General features: G+C 44.2%; 1 protein-coding gene and 1 non-coding gene across 9 annotated transcripts in view; one reads left to right on the top strand and one right to left on the bottom strand.

Moving 5' to 3' along the window:
* Nucleotides 1-22,526, top strand: part of Znf236 (zinc finger protein 236) — a 142,091-nt gene extending 119,565 nt beyond the window's left edge. For 6 of the 8 annotated variants that reach the window (XM_063231419.1, XM_063231420.1, XM_063231418.1 and 3 more), the window contains 5 exons: nt 3,624-3,755; nt 9,477-9,674; nt 13,034-13,163; nt 16,114-16,290; nt 17,796-22,526. In XM_063231419.1, coding sequence (XP_063087489.1) covers nt 3,624-3,755; nt 9,477-9,674; nt 13,034-13,163; nt 16,114-16,290; nt 17,796-17,917 — 759 coding nt within the window. In that variant the 3' untranslated portion in view covers nt 17,918-22,526. The remainder of the gene's footprint in view (nt 1-3,623; nt 3,756-9,476; nt 9,675-13,033; nt 13,164-16,113; nt 16,291-17,795) is intronic. The other 2 variants (XR_010041346.1, XM_063231421.1) reach the window with 2 other exon arrangements.
* On the bottom strand, nt 4,514-4,705 carry LOC111755072 (U2 spliceosomal RNA). Its single transcript, XR_002789662.1, has one exon. It is a non-coding gene; the product is annotated as a U2 spliceosomal RNA (small nuclear RNA).
* Nucleotides 22,527-23,859: the final 1,333 nt, after the last annotated feature.

The following is a 23,859-nucleotide window of genomic DNA, read 5'->3' as shown; positions in this document are numbered from 1 at the left end:
CCAATCAAAACAGAAGAACAAATGCATGGTAGGACTTCAAAATAAGATGATTGTAAATCAGCAATGGCTACCATAATGTCTTATTGTCTTCAAAATAGCTGTTCATGCCATCACACGTAATAAAATCAAACAAAACAGAATAAAGCCAAACAAACAAATGAATGAAGCATTATAAGACTTTAAAGCAGTATAATAAGAAACCATGATTACCGTAAAATATCCCATTACATTCTAAATAGGGACCCCTACCATCTGACAGCATAGAGTCTAACAAAAGAAGACAGAAGCCAAACCTAACAGAATTGTGTAAGCAGTGCAGGAGTCCAAGAGAAGACAGTAAGACACCGGCAGCAGTTTACCTTTCTGCCTTCCCCTCCTGGGTGTTTCCTCTGCCTTGCTATTGGGTCCCAGTAACTTCTTCTGTTCCTTATGCTAGAGTTCACACGTGAGTTCATACTGTTTTGGTCGTGAGCATGATCTCCAGTTGCATCCATTTACTTATAGGAGCCTTGAGATGATTCTACTTTATAGCTGGGTAACACTGCACTGCGTGAAAATAACATATGTCTTTCTTATCCATTCTGCAGTTGTTTGGCAAGTTACTCTTGATTTGTTTTGGTCTCCTGTCACATGGAACAATTGTTCTCTCTCCTTTGATTTTCAGTCTATGAATTTCCTTTACATGTTTCTGGTATACAGTGTATCAGTGTATTGATGGATCTTGTTTCTCGATCCACTCTCCCTGTGTTTCTTTTTGTTGCTGACCTGAGGCCATCTACATTTTAATGGTTACAGCCTACACACAGTGGTTTGCTCTGCCCTGCTGTCCTCCTGCTGCTGGCCCTCCACTTTTCCCCTTCGTTCAGTTGCCTGTCTTGTTCGGTGATTCTCTTCTGCTGCTGTCCTGGAACCGTGGTCAGCTTTATCTCTCTCTAGAATATCCTTTAGCGCTCTCGGTAGGGTTAGTTTGGTTGTCTGAATTCCTTCAGTTGTTCTTTGTCATGGAAGTATTTTATTTTTCCATCAATTATGAAAGATAGTTTTGCAGGGTAGATCAATCTGGGTTGGAAGTTGTCTTTTTTCATGGTTTGAAACACTTCACTCCAAACTCTTCTTGACTTGATGGTTTGTGTGGACAAGTCTGCCATGATTCTGATTGGTTTTCCTTTATAAGTGATCTGTCTCTTTTCTTTAACAGCTTTTAATATTCTGTTCTTGTGCTGCATTTCTGGGATCTTGATTATTATATGTCTGGGTGTAGGTTTACTTTGGTTATGGCTACAGTCATATATATATATATATATATATATATATATATATATATTCCTATATGCCTCACTTATTTGCACGCCGGGTCCATTTCCCATGTTTGGGAAGTTTTCTTCTTTTGCTTCTGTGAATGTCCTTTTAATTTCATTTGTGTTGACCCTGCTTCTTCCTTGATACCTCTCACTCTTAAGTTATGCTGCTTTGTATCATCTTGCAGCTGTTGAGTTGTTACCTCCCGATTGCATGTTATTATTAAGAGATCTTTTCTTTCATGTTCACTACCTGTCTTCAAGGTTTGAAAATCTATCTTCAGACACTTTCAAGTGGTTTTTGCCAGCTTTCGATTGAATTTTTAATTTCCTACATCTCTTTGAATCTTTCTCATGCATTGTAATTCCTTTCTGCATTCATTCAAGGGTTCCATCATTTTCCTGTGCTCCTCTTGTCTATGTCTTCTTTAGACCTGCTCAACAATTCTTTCAGTATGTTTGTGATTTCTTCTTTGACCTGAGACATTATTTCTGATCTTCCAGTCTCATGAAGTTGTTTCCTTACTTCAGTTGCTATCCTCTCAGAGGTGTCAGGTGTGTGACTTCCGTTTCCTTCCATGACCGTGTCTCCCAGACTTGTTCTGTGTGGGCTGGAGGTCTCAGTTTGCCTTCTTCTCCTTCATCTTGACATTCTCCTGGGTTCTTCTCCACAAGCTGGTTGTGGGGCCCCAGGCACTTCCCTGTTGGCTGCCCCTAGCGGGGTAGGGGGATGAGACAGACACCTGGGTTCCTCTAATTCCAGATTTACAGGGAGATAGCAGAGCATGGAGCGGGCTTCTCCACACCTATGCAGCTACACTGTGGCTTCCCTAAGAAGCAGGGGCCGTGGAGGTGGGGCTGCTTCTCTCAGCCTGTGTGTCTACACTGGGACTCCCACGATGGTGGCAGACACACAGGAGTGTGTTTGTCTGATTCTGCTAGTGGGCGATGGCTGCCTGAGGGAACCAGGGGTCTCCAGTGTTGGCTTATGGATGCACAGGGCTTACCAGACTGTGTGTCCCTGCTCCTGCTGGCCGCCTGCAGGAAGCAGCCTTCTGGTGGCAGCTCCCTGAAGGTGAAGGCGGATCTGCTGGTTCTCTCTGCCCACACTGGCCACCTGTAGAATGTGACCTTTTGGTGGTGGTGCCCAGCAGGCAGAGGTGGACCTGTCTGTCTCCCTTGACTGCACTGGGCACATGGGAGAAATAGCCTTCCGGTGGTGGTGCCCAGCAGACAGAGGCAGATCTCCTGGTTTTCTCAGCCTGTGCTGGGATCGCAGAGCAAAGGCGTTAGGTATTTTTTAAAGCTATTTTGAATGGAATCATTTCCCTAATTTCTTTCTTAACTAGTTTATTATTCATAAATAGAAAAGTCTGTTTTTTTCTGTTGATTTTGTGTCCTGCTTTGGTCAGTTCTTCTTAGCGTTGTCCAGCTTCGTAGACATCAGCTCCTGAGTTTCATACACCAGGTGAACTCAGTCATGGTGAGTGGGCTGCCAATTGTGTTACCCATCCCTCTTTCTCCCTTGTCTCTGATGCAACTTCCAGCCCATAAATATTTAGTTATGCGCTAATTTTTTAAAAAAAACTCACACAGGTTCACAAAGATAGTGCACCTAAGGGTGTTTACCACAGTGTTTGTAGTACTTTGTAAAAGTGAAACATTTCAGATATCCATTACAGACTTTGGTGAACGGATTGTATTATAACCACACATACAAAAATAAAATGTCCAACTTAATGGTTATTAGTATTTTTGCAGGATTGCATATCAATCTAGTTTTACATTTCACCCATGCCGAAGAAGCCTGGCATTATTGGCCGTCACATCTGTGTTCTCCCTACCCAAGGTGTGTCCCCAGCCCTGTCTTTACCGGCAGCCCCTGGCAGCAGTTAATTTCCTTTCTGTGTTACAAGGCTGTGTGTCCTGGGTATTAATACAAATGGAGTCGTACAACATGTGTTTTGTCACTATCCTTTTTCACTTGGCCTGGTTTTTCATTCCTGTTGCCGCACGTGTCAGCTTTCTTTCTTTTCACTGCTAACTAATGCTCTTTATATGGACCTCCTACAGTAATACTCTTTTGAATGGGCTTGTCACAGCCCATTTATGGATTCATCTGTTGATAGACTGTGGGCTCTTCCCACCTTTTGGCTGTGACAAGTAGTGCTGCTATGCCTTCTTTCTTACAAAGCTTTGAGTGGACCTACATGGTCTCTTTGGTTGGTATGTTGTATTTTGTTTTCCAAAGAGGCTTTGCCATAGAAGACCTTTCACGCCTGATTTGATAATGCTGCAGTTTCTAAAATAATAATCTTTTGCCAGGGTCAGCAATTCCCAGCACTGCTTACGGATCCCTCTCTCTCAGGCCAAGGAGGATCAGGCTCACCGCAGGTTATACTAGTGAGCCACACCCCACAGTCATCCTCAGCCACTTGTGAAGAAATAGCTTACCAGGTACGGGGTTATTTTCTTTACCTTCCTTGGGAAGACTGATGCTAGAGAACCATGTGGGTGGCCTGGGCAAGTGGGGCTGACCATGGAGGATTTCCCACGGAAGCCAGAGCAAAGGAAGATACAGAGCTCTTGGGGCATATGTCAGATGATGGATCTTTGGTTGTAGTCTTTGGGATTTGTTTTGGGAATATGGTTTAGTACCACGGACTTTCGTGGCATGCTTCAAAAATGACATCAGTGTTCAATCTGTTATTATCTTGTTTGCCTTCTGATCAGACTTCACATAGTCATTTACTTATACGTAGTTCTTGTAGAGTTTTTTGGTAACATCTTTGCTGATTCTTTTAAGTCATGTAATTTTACCTATACAGATACATTTGAGTGAGACCTGTTCCTCATTTTATTTTATTTTCTTTCCCTCCCCCTCTCTTTTTTGGATGGAGTATTACCATGCCATGCACATTTCTATTTAGATCTCATGTTAACCTTTATGTTGTTATACAGTTGGGTAAACTGAGGCACAAGACATGAGGAAGAAACGCAATTTGCTTGTAGGCAGTTGAACCATAGAACTATTTATCGCTTTGACCACATGTTTGGGCAATTCTTCAGTAAGATGATGTTTCTTAAATGTTTCTGTGGAAGTGAATCTAAGTTCACAATACTAGGGGGTACTACACACACACAAATATGCTGTTGATTGTGCCCCCAGGAAATTTCCATGCCTTTGTTCGTAATGATACTTTTTTTTTTTTTTTTTTTGGTGTGCTGTTCCTGGAGGCACTTGCAGTACCAGGTAGATACGTGGAGTGTGTAGAGCAAGCTCCTGTTCCATCTCTCAGCTCCAAAAACCCATTTACTATATTGTCCTGGGATAGAGGATATATCAGATAGTAAACTGATGAGAACAGGTACTACACTTGATCTTAGGCAGAAGGTCAAGAAATGATAATGATATACTTTGGAACTTCTAATGAACTAGCAAAAGGAAATGAAACTTTGCTTAAAGAAAAGTTGAGGCAGTGGTTGTCCACCTATTGTCAAATATGCAGACTTCTGAGCTCAGTTCCTGGTGTTTAGTGTCTGCTATTGTGACATTATTTAAAAAAAAAAAAAAAAAAAAATATATATATATATATATATATATATATATATATTTGCACAGATGTTGGTGGTCAGTGATAAGCATGAAGTACTCGTGGCTGGCTAAGCTGCCCAGTTTCCACTTCTACCCCCAGGTTAAAACCAGCTGTCCTGTATAAATCAGATCATTAACATAAACTATTGGACATGGCCCAAAGCATGGGGTATAAAATACATTCTTGGGCTGAAGCTGTAGCTCAGTGGTAGAGCACTTGCCTTGAATATGTGAGACCTTGGGTACCATCCTCAGCAGCATACACAGTTACTACACTGTACTGCAACACACTGTTTTGGGGGAGCCTATCCTAACGGCTTATAGTCTATGTTTCAGAAGCTGGTCAGAGGTAGCCCTTCCACTAAGACGCACAGTTTGAACCCCTAAAGCCTGGAGAGTCAGCTACATTCCACACCTGTTGATTGCCAAACAGAGAAACCATTGACTTCATTGTCACTTCACTATTTTTAATCTCACTATATCGTACTTTTTGTAGTGAGACCTTATTAGTCTCCCAAGTTGTGCTTCTTATCCAATTTCAATATTAATATGACAGGTAAACAAAAACTACTTTACTGTTTTTTATGATTTTCCCCAACATTTCAAATTAATATAGTTACAGTGATTTTTGAGAATATTCTTGTGTTAAAATTAGTTTGGAATTTTCTCATTACAGTAATTCATGTTAGTGTCCATTTGAAAGTATGTGGTAATGTAAGTATTGGAATCTGGTATAGCTTGTGATTTTTCCCCCAAAACTTAAAATATTAATGTTGAAGTGGCACAAATAACTAATCAGCATCAGTGAGCATTTAGCCAAAATGCGCCCCTGATATTTTCTCCGATGTCCTCCTGTCGGGGTGCGGCACTGCTTGCAGTGTCAGTTGCTTTTCACCACTGTCAGGTGTAACCTGTGTCCTGCTGCAGCACACAGGCATGTATGGAAGCTGCAGACCCTGACTCAGGCCTCCTGACCCCGGGCTGGCTTTGCGTGTCCCACGCCCTTGGCAGGAAACCAGAGCTGCTCTAGTTACGGTGGATTTATCTCGGGGCTCTGGACATGACTGCTGGCCCCATGTGTACATATCCCTCCTCCTCTGCTTTCTTGCTAAGGCCCATAGGCAGTCTTAATTTGTATGAAGTGCTACTTTTAGATCAGATCATTAGCCAGGTGTGGGGACGCAGGCCTATAATCCCTGCACTCAGGAGGCTGAGGCAGGAGGATCACTACAGGTTCAAGGTCAGCCTGAGCTACATAATGAGACCTTGTCTGAAAACAAAAAATAAATAAAATAAAACTGATCACTTTTGAATTAATGCATGAATAAGTAAGAGAGATTAGGTGTGTGAAGTGCCTCGGTCCTGAGCACAGGTTCTGGAACAGCTTTCAGCTGATGGCAGATGTGAATGCTGCTGTCAGGGTTGGTACATGTGGAGCCTGGCTGCCTTCTGGTTAAGTCCGTGGAGGCAAAGGTTTGGCTTGGCTTGGCTGGGCTTTTAAAATGTTTTTTTCTTCATGCTTAATGTGAAAAGAAATGCAAACTGAGCCAGACATGGTCATGCATGCCTGTAATGCCAGCTCCCTAGAGAATGAGGCAGGAGGATCAGAAGTCTATGGCTAGCCTGGGCTACTTAGTGAGACCCTGTTTTAAAATGAAGTGTGAAAAGGGCTGGGGATGTAACTGTGCATCCCTGAGTTCCATCCCCAGTGCTGAACAAGAGCTAGACAGTCTGTACAGAGCTGATGATATGTACACTCTTAGTGTAAACTGTCTTTGGCACAGGAGCTGTAGATAGACTGCCACTGAACTGGCCCGTCTTTACAAAAGCAAGAAACTGCCTTCAGTCTGAGTGTTCCTGGGAGGGCCCAGAGGCTGGACCCACAGTGCTGACAGCTTGAAGGTGGCAAATCAAGGAGATTTTATCCAGCAAGAGCCTGTCTTCCGGCAATCGGGCCTTTATTCCTTCACTCACTGCGTGAAGGCACAGTACCCTGTTTTGAAGTTATTTTTCCTGTGGGAAAAGAGCATACACTTGCTGCCAGATGCCCGAGGCTGGCTCTTTCTTGGGCACTTGGTGTGTGCTATTGAGAGTGGCCATCACTGTCAATCTGTGAAGTGTCCGAAAGTCATTGCTACCTTTTACTCAGGAAATAGGGAACTGCGATGCCAGGATGGCTGTGCATGACCAAGGTGCAGGGCTCAGAGCCAGGGCTGCCCGTGAGCCCAGGTCTGTTGTGCTTCACACAGAATGCAGGTCTAGATATTTTTGCTGAGTTTCCTATGAATTGGAGTCAGCTGGTCTCCAGGGGACCTTCTTGGAGGCGAGGCTGTCGGAGGGAGATGTGGGTCAGCAGGGTTGTCATATGCATAAGGGCACAGGGAGCAGATTCCTTCAGGTAACAGCCAGTTCCTGAGCCAGGACAGCCACCCGCTGTGGAGAATGTCCGGTCCGTGAGAAGTCTCTGCGCTATGATGCCGTGACTGCGAGACTGCAGGGGAGGAGTGGGGCCTTGCTCTTTGCTCTGCTTCTTGACCGTCAGTGTAGTAGACTAAATAGATTAACTTCTGCCCGGAAACTGCCCACCCCTAAACATTGCCCTTATAGGTTCAGAATGCTCTGAACTGGGGAGCAAATTACTTCTGACTTAAGAGTGTGTATCTCACTCAGGACCAGTTTTCTACTAAAATTGAATTCACTCTGTGTTCTGATTTCCATGTAACAGTTGTGAAAATCAGTGGAACATTGATAATCTACTATACAGAAGTTGTAGAAACATGACTTAAAAGTTTTATTTCTGATGCAATGGTTTACTGATTCTTGGGTATGCTAACAGTTATTTTGTAGAAGTAATTTTCAAAGTTTCAACGTCTTTTCTTTGAAATAGACCATTGAATTGATTTCTCTTTTGTTTCATTCTTTATTTTTTGAGACAGAGTGTTGCTTGTAGTCTAGCCTGGCTTTAAACTCCCCGTGTGCTCGCAGGCTGGCCTCAAACTTGCAGTGATCCTTCCTCTTCCGCCTCCTGGGTGCTGGGATTGCAAGTGTGCTAAACTTGCCTGGCATCTATTGATTTCTCATGAGTGAAATGTTTGATTCAGTTATGATGACTGTTGATAAATATTTCAAATGGAGAATATTAGGCAGCACTGTTAGCTAAAGATTTTGTTTTAATGTCCATCGCATACTGTTTCTTTTAATCACACTGTTTTTTTTTTTTACTTGAAGTTATAGAGTAGTTTTGACTCTTTCAGTTATTCCAGGGATATTCAATTTTTTCTTTGACTCACAAGAAATGCATTTTATGCAGTGACCTTATTGCCACATGTGTTTTATTTTCATACACATATATATGTAAACACACACACACAACACAAGTCTTAGCCTTTATGGGGGTGTGTGCATCTGTCATCCCAGCAGGGAAGTTAAGTTAGAAGGATCACAAGTTTGAACCCACCTGAGCAACTTAGCAAAACCTGGCTTAAAATTAAGAATTACGAAAAGGAGAGAGAGTCCAGGGCAATAGTAAAATGCAGAGACCCCAAGGCCAGTCCCCAGAACCACAAAATGAAACACTTGCTTTGTGACATGAAACATAGTTACAGTGTCTTTGCTCTTCTGAGATTTTCTGTTTTATTTCATTTTTTTCAAATTCCCCTTCTTTTTTTTAAACTATAGTAAAAGTTACATGACATGAGAACACCTTGTAGAAATTGTTCCTAAATATTTCTTCAATGTTTAACCATTTCTTCATGGTCTAATGTTATGAAAAAACATAGGATAAACTAGTAATAAAGTATTTCTCATAAATTTTCCTTATGATTGTTTCATTAAAATCATTATGTAGAGATTTATACCCACAAAACTGGAAGTCTGTTGTTTTTATAAGCTAAGAAATAAACCCTTTGTATTTTATTCTTTTTTAAGTGATGGAAGCATCTCACTGAAATGATTTGAAAATCTACTAATTGGTTGTGATCCACAGTTCAGGAGACATATTTTAGTTCAGTCAGTGCTAAAGACACTGTTTGCTGTTATGGAGTATTTATAGTGCATTTTGCTGAAAAAAATCATCCACCAAAGCAGCAGCATTTTAAAAGCAATATTGTTGATACTACTCCAGTCTAAAACTGCTGCTCCTGATGAGCATCTGTGGAGCGTGTGCTGTGTCTCAGGTGTGTTCTGAGCACATACACCTCACATGTCCCTGAGTTTGCCTTCACCCTGATACATAGGCCTCATTGTTCTGCCTGTCACTGCTCCCTGAGAAGACAGGGCTGAGGAGCTAAGTAGTTGGCCCAGAGCATCCAGGAAGGCAGTATAGGAATGAATCTGCAGAGTGCATGCACAAAAACTATTTGAGTTTTGCTTAGCCAGTACATAGTAGATTTCAAGGATCCCAAGGCCACAGTGGACATTCTGGTCCAACGGAATGTTGGTGTCCTTGGTGTCTTTGCTAAGGTGGAGAAATGCGTGGGGTTGGAGGTGCACCTGTGTTGGGCATACACCTGTTGCTATCTGGCTTGTCCGTCAGTTCAGAGACCCCACTAGTCTAGTAATCAGAGAACTCCTGACTTCTTCAGGTGACTGATGTCTCTGCCCACCTGGCTCCTGGTGACCAGCCTGAGAAGGAGTGCCCAGCACACCAGTGCCTAGAGTGTGACCGCACCTTCTCCTCCGCTGCGGTCCTGATGCACCACAGCAAGGAGGTGCATGGCAAGGAGCGCATCCACGGCTGCCGCATCTGCAGGAAGGCCTTCAAGCGTGCCACACACCTCAAGGTACACACCTAAGGGATGGTACCCATTGTTCCTGCAGGCCGAAAGGAAAGGCCCTGCTTTGTTCTGATGAAGAGGTCACTAGTGTAAATGTGTATACTGAGTCTTTAGTAATGGTCATTGTGGTGTGCAGTTGGGTGGATTACAATTCGTGTACAATTCAGAATCAGTTTTTAATGCAGATTGAAATAACGTTGGAATATCACTTCCCACCTGTAAGGCTCAGGGAAATGTACCAAGCTGTCAGCACTTGTTGTCGAGCTTAGGGGGAAGCAGGCACTTGTGTGGCCCATAGGAGTTCTCAGGGAAAGAGGTGGTACGTAGTGACGTGTTTGTGCTCACCTGGGTAACCAGCCCTCAGGTGCCCCTGTCCAGCATGGTGTTTGCACACAGGTTCTTTACCTGTGTGGCTACCACAAAGGAGACAGGGAAGGTGGACATCCTGCAGAAGGCCCTGGATAAAGGGGAAGCGATGAGGAAGAGCTAGGGATGGTAATGAGATGAGCCCATGATGTCCAGCCCAGGGCCTTCCTTTACAAGGGAACGCCGCAGCAGAGGGCGAAGCCAGGCTGAAGCCTAGCAGACAGTCCAGGTCCTCATCCACGTTGCCAGTCACTTCAGTGTGTGTCCTGGCTGCATGACACTTTCCCCTCCCACACCACGTGATCTCCACCAGATCGTGAGACAGCCGTCACACAGTGCCCAGCTGAGGATCGACCTGCAAAATACCTGACCCCCTCAAAACCCTCAAGATCTAAGAAACAAGGAGAGACTGAGAAGCAACTAAAACAGCCTTGGGAGCCCTGATGACCAAATGTGTCCTGAATGGCATCCTGAATGGGTCAGAAAGTGAACTTTAGGAAAAAGCTAGTGAGAGTAGAATCAAGTGTGGACTTTAGTTATCAGTGTGTAGATAACCAGCATCCTGTATTAATATAAAATGTTGACAATAGGGGAACCTGGGAACGTGTGAGAGACAGTTAGTTACATGGTGCTCTGTACTCTCTGCTCAGTTCTTTAAATTCAAAGCTGTCCCTAAACAGTTGTCAGTAAAAGTCAGTTCTGTACATGATAGAGCCAGTATGCAGAAAGGAGGAAGCGTGTGTGTGCAGCCCACAGACACAGCCCCGTGGTGTTCTCAGAGTGCCGCCTAGGCCACGGGACACTGCTCCGTGAGGACATGCATGTGTGGACCCTGGGCTCCGCGGCAGGGCTGGACCTGCTTGTTTTAGTGTATGTGCCTGTTGTGTTTGTTGGTTTTTAATGAGCTGGAACTCAAAGAAGAGTTCTGTTTAAATGAGCAGCTCCTTTCTGAGGAGCTGGAATACCTGGATCCTTGCCATCATGTGCTTTTTTTTGTTTTTGAAGGTAGTAAAATACAACAGAACGAGACAGAATAAAGCCAACTGAGACAGTGTAGTGAAATTGGTACAGAACTTCACAGCAGGTTACCGGGATAACAGTAATAGGTATCACACTATCTCTCATTATCTTCACAATAGTTGTTCTTTCAATCACGTATATCAAAATAAAATGAAATACAGAATATTATAGAACTTACCAAAACAGTATTGAATACAGCAGTACCATTAATCAGAATAAAGCAAAACAGTAATAAAAATATTTGCCTTCAAAGAGATGGTAGAAGGAAATCCCCCTTTTTTGCTATGGTCAACCTCCCAAGAGATGCTCAGATCTCTTGTTCCCATTTGCAATCGGGGTCAAGGTAAGGAGAGTAGGGGAAGTGGGATGTTTGACTCTAGGCTGTGCACCAGTAGGCTCACTATTGCTTAGCAGGGAGGCAGGCTGGTTGCTTGGCTTCCCAGCGTCCTAAGATCCAACATGGCGTGGATCTCAGGAGACACTGGTGGTTCTCCCCCCGGAGGGGCTGCAGCCTGCCACACCACAGCCGCTCACCAGGGAGGGGAGCTGCTTGCTTGGTTTCCCAGCGTCCTAAGTTCCATGACGTGAATCTCAGGAACCGCTGGTGGTTCGTGGATCTCAGGAGATGCTGGTGGTGTTCCCCCCGGAGGGGCTGCAGCCGTCATGTGCTTTTTGATGGGTGTGGAATGGAGGACTCGGTGCTGGGCGGACTGTATGTGAGTGGCGTCGTGTTGCTGGCCTCATCTGGGAAGCTGGCTGCAGCCCCTCTTGTGCCTGCTCTGTGAAGACCTCCTGGGACCATGGAGCCTAGATCCTTCCCAACCTGCCCAAAGATAGGTGTCTTGTTTCAGCTAGTCACCCACATCCCGTAGAGCAACTTTTTCTGGAAGAACTGCACCTCAGTAAGTGCTTTTCTTTAGAACCATCAGCTTAACATGGCAGCGTTCTCTGACGCTGAACATGCTTTCCTCCTCTGGGGACAGACTGCAGGTTTATAATAGAGGAATCCTTCCTGACCAGTGGCCAGTCTGTTCCCTGCACACCATCTCCGCACTCCTGGTTAGCAGACATGGAGTGCTTATTCTGTGTAAAGAAAAATGGTCATAGAAGCAGATGGCACCACCTTCAAAAGTCAGAGTTGTGTCGTTCTACTAAGCATGCTACACCAAGATTAAGCAGGAAAGCGCAAGCTGCAGTTGTTTGCAGATTGGTGCAGGGCAGGCATTGTAGTTACTGTGCTGGCTTAAAACACCTGCTCTGAGCCCTCGCTCTGCAAGCCTGCAATGTGAGGAAGCTTCCTGAGCCCTGGAGTTGAGTTCTCTGCCTCACTCTTGCCTGTGACAAACCTCATAGGCTGCACTGGGCACTGAGGAGTGGAGCCGTGGAGCAGTGACACAGGGCTCATAGTAAAAGTACTACACAGAGGTTCTCTTCCCTCTGAGCTTTACTTTAAGAGTGCAGTGTAAAACTACTCAGCCAGGATAATAGGAACCTTGTAAAATTCGGGAAAATAGCCATAGGTATGCTCAGAAGCCTGCAGACCATGGCAAATGTCAGATCTCTGAGAAAAACTTCAGCCATACAGATGCAGGGTTCCTGACAAATCAGTCACCACAGATTACCCACAATGCTAAACTGCATTGTGACTGCAAAAGATTTTTGGTTTCTTGTGAAGTAGCAGTCCCATCATTGGAAGAATCTATTCAAGCTGCCATTGTTTCAGTGATGGTCCTGGGTCTGCAGACCTCTACAGACTGGCTTTGGGCTGACTTCGAGGTAGATCAGTGGCACTGAGGGGAAGCAGAGCGCCTTTGGGGGCTCTTTCACTGGACACATGGTCTGTGGTCTCCTTCAGCCTGGACCACAGCCTCCTGAGGAGCGGTTGCCTTTGGGTGACCCTGGCCACTGATGAGGGTTTTCAGGGTGGTTTGATTTTCCTCTTCTGTTTAAACAAACTTGGTTTTTCTGTGTTCTGCCAGGAGCACATGCTGACACATCAAGCTGGCCCCTCCTTAAGCTCTCAGAAGCCAAGAGTGTTCAAGTGTGATACTTGTGAAAAAGCATTTGCCAAACCGAGCCAGCTGGAGCGACACAGCCGCATCCACACGGGTAATAGGATATGATGTGCTTTTATTTCGTTGCTCTTTGAAGTGGACTTCGTTGGGACCATATAGGAATGAACATGTGAATACTCATATGCAGTAGAAGTATTGTTTTCAAAGCAGGGACCATGTGTTCCATGTTCCCTACTCTGTTCTTTAATATTGGGGCTTAAACTCAGGGCTTCATATTGAGCTACATTGCTAGCCCGTTTATTTTTTGAGATTTAAGTTGCTAAATTGAGACAGGAGGATCCCCTAATTTTGGATGAATTTATTATCTACTTTTTCAAGTAGAGATTTTGCTGTTTGCATTTTGTCTATGGGACTCAAACTCATCAGGGAAAGCCTCCCCAACCTCTGCCCTGCCTACTTTTCTCTCTCTTTAGTATCAGCAGACTTCTCTCCTTCTTGCTCTCCCATCACCACCTACATCTGCTCAAGCTGTGCCAAAGGGGAAAAACAACAGAGCAAGTCAACAAGCCCTCCTGACCTTTGGCCCTTCTGTCTACTCCGCTTCAACACTTATCTCTGATGAGCTCCCAAGACCTTGAGTCTAGCTGGCTGCTTCTACCAAGAGCTGTGCGTTGTTCTGTCCTTCTGCCCCATCTGCTGCAGGTGTCACTAAGACCTCTGCCTCCCCAGTCTCCGTTCAGAGGACAGCCAGACTGAGAGACCGTGTGAGGCAAATCTGAGCATATCATCCTCTTCAGGCTTTGTGGAGCTCAGTGTACTCACCCCACCAGGCCAACCTGAGCCATGTCTCTTCCTTAAGCTCTTGACTGATCCCTGCTGGGTTCCTGCCTCTTCAGGCAACATTTTCTCTGTCTGCAGTTGACCTCTTAGCCCTTCTTCCTGGGTCTTCTTAAGACTCAGCTTCAGGGTTAACTTGTGGATCTCTCTGTCCTCAGAAGATTTCTATAATTCCCAGTGTCGCAAGACTTCCGTGCACCCTCCTCATGTTGCGTTTCCTGACCTTCAGACTCTGGGCACATGGGGTCCAGGGGACTTGTTCAAGGCTATGGCCTTGACTGTTGGTTTAGATCCTGGTTCATGTGTAATTTCATAATGAATTTCTTAAAAAACAAAGAGAGATAAGCTACGCTTTGCTTTACAATAAAGCATGCATTGTGAAGGGGTTGGAAAGCATCACCCAACACAGGGTAGCGTGACCTTAGAGGTGAATAGTACCACAAATCCCTTTATAGCCAGAATGAAGAGCTTAGGAAATGATTGTGTCCTTCAGCCTTACCCAGAAATTGGCAGCTCAGTGTGAAATAAGAATGCCATATATTCCTATTTAGCTAGATTTGATACTACCATCAATCTCAAGGTCTGTCTGTGTTCTTTGTTGAATATTTCTGTCATGTATCTAAAACTTAGTGGTTTAATGATATGTGTCTCTGGCTTTGGTGTGCCTCTTTCCATTCCAGTTTCTTAAGTATTTATTGCTAATGAAACTGTGGACCATTAAATATTTAAATACTTTCATGTGATATTTTAAATGTATTTACATTTGTTTGAGGTTTTCCATTTTTTTCTTTGTAATTAAAATGATATGACAATAACCTCAGGCTTATCTTAATAGTTATGTGTATCATAAGAACTGCTGTTAAACTTGGAGCAGTATTTTAAAAGATGTTTCAATATGAAAACATTTCACTTGATAGCCTGCTTTTAATTAGTAAATATCTGACACCATCTAAATAGTCCTTGATGATAAGCATTTTGTCACATTCTCACTTTTGATTGAGGTACTAGCTGGGGACTTTGCTCCTCTGTGAGGTCATTGAGCCCCCTTCCCTCACAGTGGCCCTGGGAGCCTGGAAATGTGGCATCCAGCTGGTAAGCCAGCCCAGCGCTATTGCTCCTGTGGAGCACTGATCCTGCCCTCCTGCTGCCTAGCACTCAGACCAGCATCCTGGGCTGGAAGTAGGCTTCTCCCTGCAGCCTGTCTTGCTAATTTCCAAGTGACGTGGAAAGATTTTATAACTGTGTGTTATACTAAATTGGCTGAGGTATTAAAAGATCCAAAGGGTGGGAGTAGGATTAGTTTTCTCTTGTTCCATAAAAGATCCAGCTGCTTCAAACAGCCTCTTTGGCTATGTCACAGCATTTGGTCAGCAATGCAAGTGGGCGTAAGGGAATCTCACGGTCAGAAATGGGCTCAGCCCCTTGTGTGGATGCTCTGAGGAAGACTCACTTCCAGTTTCATCCGGGTCATTAGCAGAACCCGGCTCCATATGGTCATGGATTGCTCCTAGCCAAAGACACTACTTTTAAGGTCTGTGTTATCATATTGGCTCCTTGCTGATACTGCTTTTTACTCAGAGGCAACTGATAAATGACATTACACTATCTCCCTTTCTAACGAATACAGTCAGAGGCATGAAATCCTTGCATCCACATCCTTAGGAGCTACAGAAGACTTGGGGCCATCTTTCAGTGCTAGTCCACCTTAGGGTGCTAAGGTAGAGTTTCATAAGCATGGCCACTGAAGAGAAGGAGAAATAGACCAGGTATTATCACAGCTGTGAGACACAGAGCAGCGCCCTTCAGAACATAGTTTGAGCAGTGCTTTACCACATGAAGTGTTAGAAACATTTTTGTTGGGCTGGGGATTTAGCTCAGCGGCATAAGCCTTGCAAGCAGGCAGTCGTGAGTTTGATCCCTGGTACAATTAAAAAAAAAAAAGAAACATTTTTTTTTTTAAAAACCATTTCTGTTCTACTTTCATTTCTAGTTGTTTCTGTGTCTCTTAGTAACTTTTGATTGAAGTTTTATGTCTTAGTATGGAAGGGCTTTGCCAGCACCCTTTAGTTAGTAGTTGGAATAATAGCAGCGGGAAGGAAATGACTGTGGTCCTTCTAAGTGCACAGCTCTTCAGAATGAATGTTTTCCGCGTGTGCTGTCAAGTGTGATCTTGCTAGTGACCCTGACATGCTGCTTTTCACACACAGGGGAGCGACCATTCCATTGCACGCTCTGCGAGAAGGCCTTCAACCAGAAGAGTGCGCTGCAGGTGCATATGAAGAAGCACACCGGGGAGAGGCCCTATAAGTGTGACTACTGCGTCATGGGCTTCACGCAGAAGAGCAACATGAAGCTGCACATGAAACGAGCGCACAGCTTTGTGGGTGAGCGGCACACCGTTTGAGAGCCCAGAGACTCTTACCATCTCGCAGGTGTCACTTCCATCAGGTCACATGGTGGGCGTGTGTGTGGTGCAGTCTCAGTTCATGCGCAGAGGAAAGTCCGACGTGGAGAGGCCCTGAGTGGTAGTCAGGAGTGGACCACGCAGGGCGCCCATGTTTCTGTTGATTTGCTGTGAGTACGGGCCTGCACCACTGAATGTCTCAGGCAGTGACTGGCAGGTGGGTGACAGTAAGACTCTGTTACCTGGTACATTTAGGCATCTTAGCTCCTTGAAGCACACTGGCCACAACCCCACAATGACAGTAGTTCAGCGAGTGCTTTTCTCAGAACATGTCCTTGTCTTTGAGGTTTGACTGTGTATGCACTGCCCTCACGCATGTGTACACAACATTTGAGAAGATTAAATTTCTGGTTTATTTTGGCAAGATGACAGGAGTGTATTGGGCATCAGTGGCCCCTCAGAACCTCAGCACACTCACTTTCCTGTGTAGCTCATTTCTCACTGGAGCTTTCTGCAGTGAGCAGTCAGTGCCCAGGCAGCCCAAGCATCATTTCCATACCTATCTTGACACATCCTGGAGGCCCTTTCCCAGCAGGGTGTATAGGTCATGGGCTGTTGTAGTGCCCAGGCGTTAAGGCCAGCCTGGCATCAGCATGGAAGCAAGTGGGATCCGTGAAGATCAGGGCCGGGCTGGCATCTGTGTGGTCTGTGAGGTCTGCAGGCTCTGGGCAGGTGCTGCAGCCTGCATTCTGTCTCCTGAGCACAACTACCCATGGGCCCCCGCTTCTCTTGGTGACCACTCACACTGATGTCACTGGAACAGGGTTGCCAGGTGTCACTTGCTGTGTGTCTGTTGTGCTCCTCTTTGCTCCTCACTAATTGGGCTGCCCTGGCAGCAGGAGCCATGCAAAGGAGGGATGTGAGGTATTTTACCACAGTGGATAAAGCCCTGCTGTGATGAGCATTTTCACAGGGGTGTGTGTTTCAGTGTTATTTAGTTGTTTGAGGTGACGCGCTCTGTGAATGAAGTTAAGCCTTGGTGTATCCAGTGGGGTTACGTCTGAAAGGACACAACACTTTATATTGTGGGGAGTTTTTGTGGAAGGAAAGAAGGGTCATTTTTCTCCTTACCATGTGTCCTGTACGCAGCGGTAGCAGACTTACAGCAGGCTGTTTCTGTCATTGAAAGCTCTAAGGGGTTTGCCGTCCCTGGCATAGGGCTTCCTGTTTTCCTTTCTATTAGAAGAGCCGTAGCTGTTGGTGCTCATCATTGATTCCATATTTGCATAGCCACTGTGGTCTTGGCTGTCTCTGCCAAGCACTCTGTTTGCTACACTGACAGAAGGAGCCGTGTGTTTCCTCCTGGGATGGAAAGCAGATCAAGTTAGAGGTTTCTCATCTTTGTTTCCTGAAACAGGAAATACGAACGGGAAATCTTTCTGTTACTGAAGGTCTGAGGCCTGCTTTCTCTTTGCCACCTTGCAGGAACCTTGCAAGCCGCCACTGTTCCCCAGGAGCAGGATGGAGAGGAGCTGCGGACCTTGCACCTGGAGGAGGTGGTGCAGGAGGCTGCGGGCGAGTGGCAGACCCTCACCAATGTGTTCTGAGGCCGCGAAGGCCCTGCAAGTGCTGTGGAGCGGCGCTGGCGAAGAGCAGAGCACTCACAATTTCTGTTTTAAAGCTTGAAGTGTTAAAAATGTACCACAGGAGTTTTTAGCTGTAAAATTATCTAAAGAATCATTGTCTGTCAGAGACTATAGGAAAAAAATACTGGGAAAAATGTAACTGCATTGTTCTCATTTGTCTACAAATCACTGAACTCAGGTACTACGCTATTCAGTTTCATCTTTTCCATGGCCAGTAATCTAGTTAAAAGGAAATTACTTGGATCTTACTATTATTGTAGTGTGATTTCTTTGTATTAGCGAAGGCAAAAGTTAGTGTGGACAAAGTAAGATTTTCCCTCATGCTTTCTGTTATAAGAAGCATTGCTTCCAAAACAAACACAAGATAGGTGCATGAAGTTCACAAAAAATGTCATGACACAGGAAGTTTTTCCACTTTTTATTCCATGCATTTTGAAGATTAGTGGCCGTTGACTCTTTTTAACCTACCCTAAGTTAATATAAACTAATACCTTGAGAGGTGGCTGGACCAATTCTCTCTCGATCAGAAATCTAACCCCTGTTTAAAATGCAAGATCTGGGGTGCCAGCAGGGGGAATCAAGGAAACCCGGCCCCCAGGTGAGGACCAGCTGTCTGCACAGGATGGTGACACACGCGCTGCACGGGTCTGTGCTGTCCTGTGAATCAGGTCACTGCAGAAGCGCAAGCCGCACACGGCAAGGAGACCAGGGCAGAAGTGTCTCCTAGGAGCAGACGCTGTCCCTGTCCACCCTCAGTAAACACGGTGGCTTGTGTTGTGATGCTAAGAGCCTAGGAAAACCCCATGACTTCCTCTTCACGTGTAAAGAGATGTGTTTTTCATTTCAGGGAATTCTTTAGTGTCATCAGCGGTGCCACATTAGACTCGTCCCAAACCAAACCCCACCTGTGCGGGGCGGAGCGCACACGTTGTTCCTGCAGCATTCCAAAGACGGAAGGTTCTCGACTTCATGTTCATTTTCCTTTGAAATTATTTATATGTTCTATATATAAATACAGATGTACATAGACAAATATATGGGCCTCTGTGTGGCTGAGCAGTATATTTTGTAAATAGAAGCCCCAGTCCCCGTCGCAGAGACCGCGTCTGAGGCTCCTTCCCGGCGAGCACTGCAGATCCGTGTCGTGTTCCTTTTATTAATAAATGGATATCTTTTTCACTGTAACATAGAGCTGGGTTTTATTTTTTTTCTGAAAAATAATTGCCTTTATTTTCTCTCTTTGCTTTCTTGGTTTCAGAAGAGAGTAGTTTTATTATAAATATTGTATGGACTTTGTATATTAACAGAGAGGCTCATTTCAGATTCCTAGAGAAAGAGACATTTCACTGTTATTTTGAAAGAGCATCTTTTGATTTTGTTGTTCACCTTTGGCATTTGTATATAAATAACATTGGCAGTGACATAAAAACTTTTGTTATGTGAAAATATTTAATTCAGAAATATTACCTTCTTTTTCCAAACTACTTTGTGTATTGTATATTTTTTTAAGAAAAGAAAAGCCTTATTTGACTCCTTGTGATACTGGACTTATTATAAATCCTAATGCTCCCTGAATGTCAGTGTGTTCACCTGGCTATGGTAGTATTTTCAGAATAATTGTAATTGTGCAAGAGTTTTACAGGCTCTGCTTTGAATGCACTTTTTCTTTTATAGTTTTGTATTAAAAGATTTTAGAAATGTTAATTTTAGTGAACAGATATCCCCAATGTTGAAATTATTGGAATTTTAAATTTATGTTCTTGCTGGGTTATTTCTTTCACTTTTAACATTAAATGTCATCTCAGGACATCTCTAAAAAAGAGTGTTAAATGCTTAATTGTGTAAAGAACATAGTTTAGTGACTGTACTGGTTAATTGTTTAAGGCCTTAACAGGTGAACCCGAAGCCTACTTTTATTTTGCTTAGAGAAAAAAAAAATCTATCAGTAATCTATTTTGTGTCTTTTCTCAATTTATTAGCAGGCAAACACAAAACATTTGTGTGTTGTTTGAGTTTACTTCCTAATCATAAAAGCTGCTTCTTTGCAAAACATTCTTTGGAAACATAAGGTGTTTGAAACAACATCATTTCACTTGAATCTTTGTGGTTTACAAGGTTGATCTTTGTATTTTGCTAGTTGATTAAAAAGTTGTTTTAGGAAAGAAATTTCTAGCCTCATGCCTAACCAGGGTTTTGAGGGGAGAAAGTTTTATTTTTAAAACTGTCTCACCATAGCATATCTGCTTGGGAATAACTACTAGACATACGCTGGGCTTTTTTCCTTTAAAATATTTAAGATAAAATACTTAGATATGTGAATTCATTTCAAGTTTAGGTATTTTTAACAGCGAAGAATTGTAGTGACCTTTTCTTTTGCCTCTGTGAATTCCGGACAGAGAAGCTCCACCCTTGCAGTGCCTGTCTGGGGTGGGCGTCTCTGGAATGGGGCTGGCCCTTGACAGTGGGGTATGCACAGTGCCCTGGGCAAATGCCACCTTGTCCCCACTCATCCTCAGCGGCTGCCACACTGAGGTTTTCTGTTAGAAAGTTCTTAACTGTCTTTAACCCAGGTTCATGATGGAGAAACTCTTTGGTATTTAAATAAATTGAAACCAGAAATTATCTTTCCAAAGATGCCGACTATGAAATCGAAGATGGTGTAGCAGGTGACATCTATTGAGTAAAATATATAGAAGGACATTAGATTAAAATAGAAACACATGGCCAGGCATGTTAGCAAGGGCCTGTAATCCCAGCACTTTAGAAGCTGAGGCAGGAGGATCATATGGATTCAAGGCCAGCCTGGACTACCTAGTGAGTTGAGGCCCAGAATGCATAGTGAGACCCTATCTCAAAAATCCATAATTAATAAAATCAAAACATGCTTTCAAAGAAATAAACTCATCAAAAAATGCTTCCCAGGGCCAGCGAGCTCCATGTGAGCCCCTCTCTGTGTGGGAGGTACTGAGACTTGTGTGTAGAAACTCTCAGGTGGTGAGTGCTCACCAGAAAGCAATCTGTGCCTTTCTACCGCGCCACTGCCGTGGGCTGCACAGCTGTGTAGGCAGCTGTTTCCACAGAGGGCAGTGCTCGCTCGGGAATGTGAGGCCAACATGTCCTTCTGTGCTCCTTCCTTCGTTGTCGCTTGTGAAGAAACGTTGCATTTTAAAATTACAGTGGAGTGTGGTGTTGCAGGCCTGTGGTCCCAGAATTCTGGGAGCCTGAGGCTGTAGGGTTGCCAGGTTGAGCCTCACTTGGGCAAGTTAGTGACTCAGTGAGATCCAGTCTCCAAGCAAGAGCAGAGGTCCCAAATTCTGTCCCCAGGACTGCAGGCGAGGAGACACTGGCTGGTGTTCTGAACTTCTCTGAGCTTTCACATGCGTATGTGTGAGATCGTGTGTCAGTGCAAGCACAGATGTTAAAAAGTAGGTTTCCATTCTTTCTGTGTGGGTTCTCCTCTTTCATAACTTGTTACAGTTCACCTTTTAAGGTTAAAGAACCATCACAGAGACTTAGGCAACATTTTATAAGGAAGTACCTAATATACAGAAGAACTGCGTTCTGGTTCCTATTTATAGGAATATTTCACACCTTGCTTCTTTAACTTTGTTTTTCCTAAAACTTATTTTATAGTCCATATCCTGCCCTTCCCCTCATCAAAAGAGTTAATCCCAGAGCTGATCATGGATATCTTCTTTTCCTAAGCCTGTTGCATCCTGAATTTGGCAGAGAGGAGATTATACAACCATACTTCTGAATTTAGGATTCACTTTTTACATTTAATTTGTATTCATGTTATGTAGGTGTTTTGGAATTTTTAGAATGAAATTTCAAAAGAACCTAAATACATAATCCAGTGTCGTGTCTTGTATCTGTTTGTGGCACCTGTATTTTAACCTTATTCTAATGCAAAGTATAATTTTGAAGTCCAGTTGCATATTATTTGTTTTCTAATAATTGAAGCAGCAGACCTTTTGTAAGGTCAGAAACCCTGCACATCCCTCACAGTGCCGCGTTCTGCGTCTTTATGAAGCCCGTGAACCATGGGTCAGAGCCTGCTATCGCTTATCCTCTCTGAATGTATTGCCTTTCCCCACACACACCGTGCACAAGTGAGCACATGAATTTATTCCATATCATACCTACCACCAGCCCAGAGGCCCCATGATAGTTTCTTATATGGATGACTAGTAAATACTTAAAGCACTAAAAAAATAATAATAATAATAATTCATTAGGATATACGTCAGGAGCTAGACAGTAATCCTAAAAGATTTTGCTGTTTAATCTTTTTCTATATGTAGCACTACAGCATGAAGACTTTTGTACTGAGTCAAGATTTGTATATTTGACAAGTTCTAAAATGCCATAGTGATTGTACTTGAGTCACTACTGAAAAAATGTAAAGTTAATTTTTTTAATTTACAGAAGAGTTCTCTTCAGAATTGTCACATGCTCTATTTATACATTGGATGATATTTATTTAATCCAATTTTGTATTAGAAATGGATAGCTATGCCAGAAGCCACTGTGCTGGCTTTTAAAAATAATAAAAATAGTTTTTCTACTATTTTAAAACTCTTGTATATTATTGGGGCTTGGGGTGACTGAACCACTGGCAGGTCCTTTTCTCTGGCTAATGCATCTGCTAAGGCTCAGCGCCGCCTGCCAGCTCGGAGTCTGTAGCAAATCAGACCCAGGTTGCAGGGGAACATGCCTCCTCCTGGGGAGACGCGGCCTTCTGTGTTGTCTGAGGAGACTTAGAGTGACTTGTGAAGATGACGCCTGCTGGCATTTTGCTTGTTATGACATATGTAGGATATGGGGCTTTCCCAAAAATACCAGGAGTTAGCTTAAGGCCTCTAGCTGTTTAGAAATATATGTGAGTATATTTTACTGTGTATCACATTTCCAGACCGACTGGTAGGGATTTTAGTTTATGCCCATTCTTCTGTTTGGGTAATGAGTTAAGGACATGTTTTAGCTCACCCACTTGTTACAGGGTAGGGATGGAAATGCTGTGGTCTCCACCTCCATCCATGAGGAGGCCTGTTGGTAGGAAGCTTCTCACTCTAAAGCTTTTGAGATGTTGGTAGGGGAACGATGCGTATTTTACCTGGCAGACTGTAAAAAACTGTTCCGAGTACTCTGGGTTGTCCTGTTTTGAATGGGTTTTCAGGATGAGCTTTTCCAGAGTTCTTGATTCTTCGAAAGAATCAAGTGTTCTTGTTAAAACCCAGCCAAAGACTTGCGCTCAGAAAGCCCCATGCTCCACTCCCTGTGATGTGAGCTGTTGGCCTGGCCCCCTGGGCTGCCTGCCCAATGGCCAGGCTGTTGGTTCTCAGTAAAGTCAGTGCACCACTTGGCTCACCTCCTGTCTACCTTCCATTCCTGAGCGAAGGTCTGTGAGGTCTGGGGGGCAGCTCTTCACTGGCCTCTCCTTTGCTGCATAACTCGAGGCGCTCTCCTAAGCTGTTTGTGGGGGCGCAGCCTCAGAGGACAGAGGTGGCACAAGAACGCTTGTTTCCTGACCCTGGTGAGTGAGACGGTGTCGCTGTAAGGCAAAACTGGCTCCAGGAGAGGAAGGATCCGGGTCCCCGCCCCGAGTTTCTGTGCTGTAATACAGTATTGGTGTGCACCCCTCCTGCTTGTGTGTCGTGCCTTGCAAATTGGGGCTGGGCTCTGCCAAAAATGTCAGTGCTGTGGTCCTAGTCTTACTAAGGATGGTAGTTTCTCTGGCTCTGACCCCAGGTGGGCCATGTCCTCTGCAGGACGCAGGGAAAGCCAGTCAGCTTCTTGGGGTGGGAAAAGTAACATCGGAAGCACTTAGGCTTACCAACAGGAGATGGTGACTCCAGGGCCTGGAGATGTCCTCAGCTTAGTCACTGTGTGAGCAGACATTT

The sequence above is a fragment of the Cavia porcellus genome, unplaced genomic scaffold (assembly GCF_034190915.1).
Source record: "Cavia porcellus strain 051 isolate PalLab524CR breed Dunkin Hartley unplaced genomic scaffold, mCavPor4.1 scaffold_20, whole genome shotgun sequence".
NCBI classification, from domain to species: domain Eukaryota; kingdom Metazoa; phylum Chordata; class Mammalia; order Rodentia; family Caviidae; genus Cavia; species Cavia porcellus.
The sequence above is the reverse complement of the archived record's forward strand: the minus strand, read 5'-3'. Positions and strand labels throughout refer to the sequence as shown.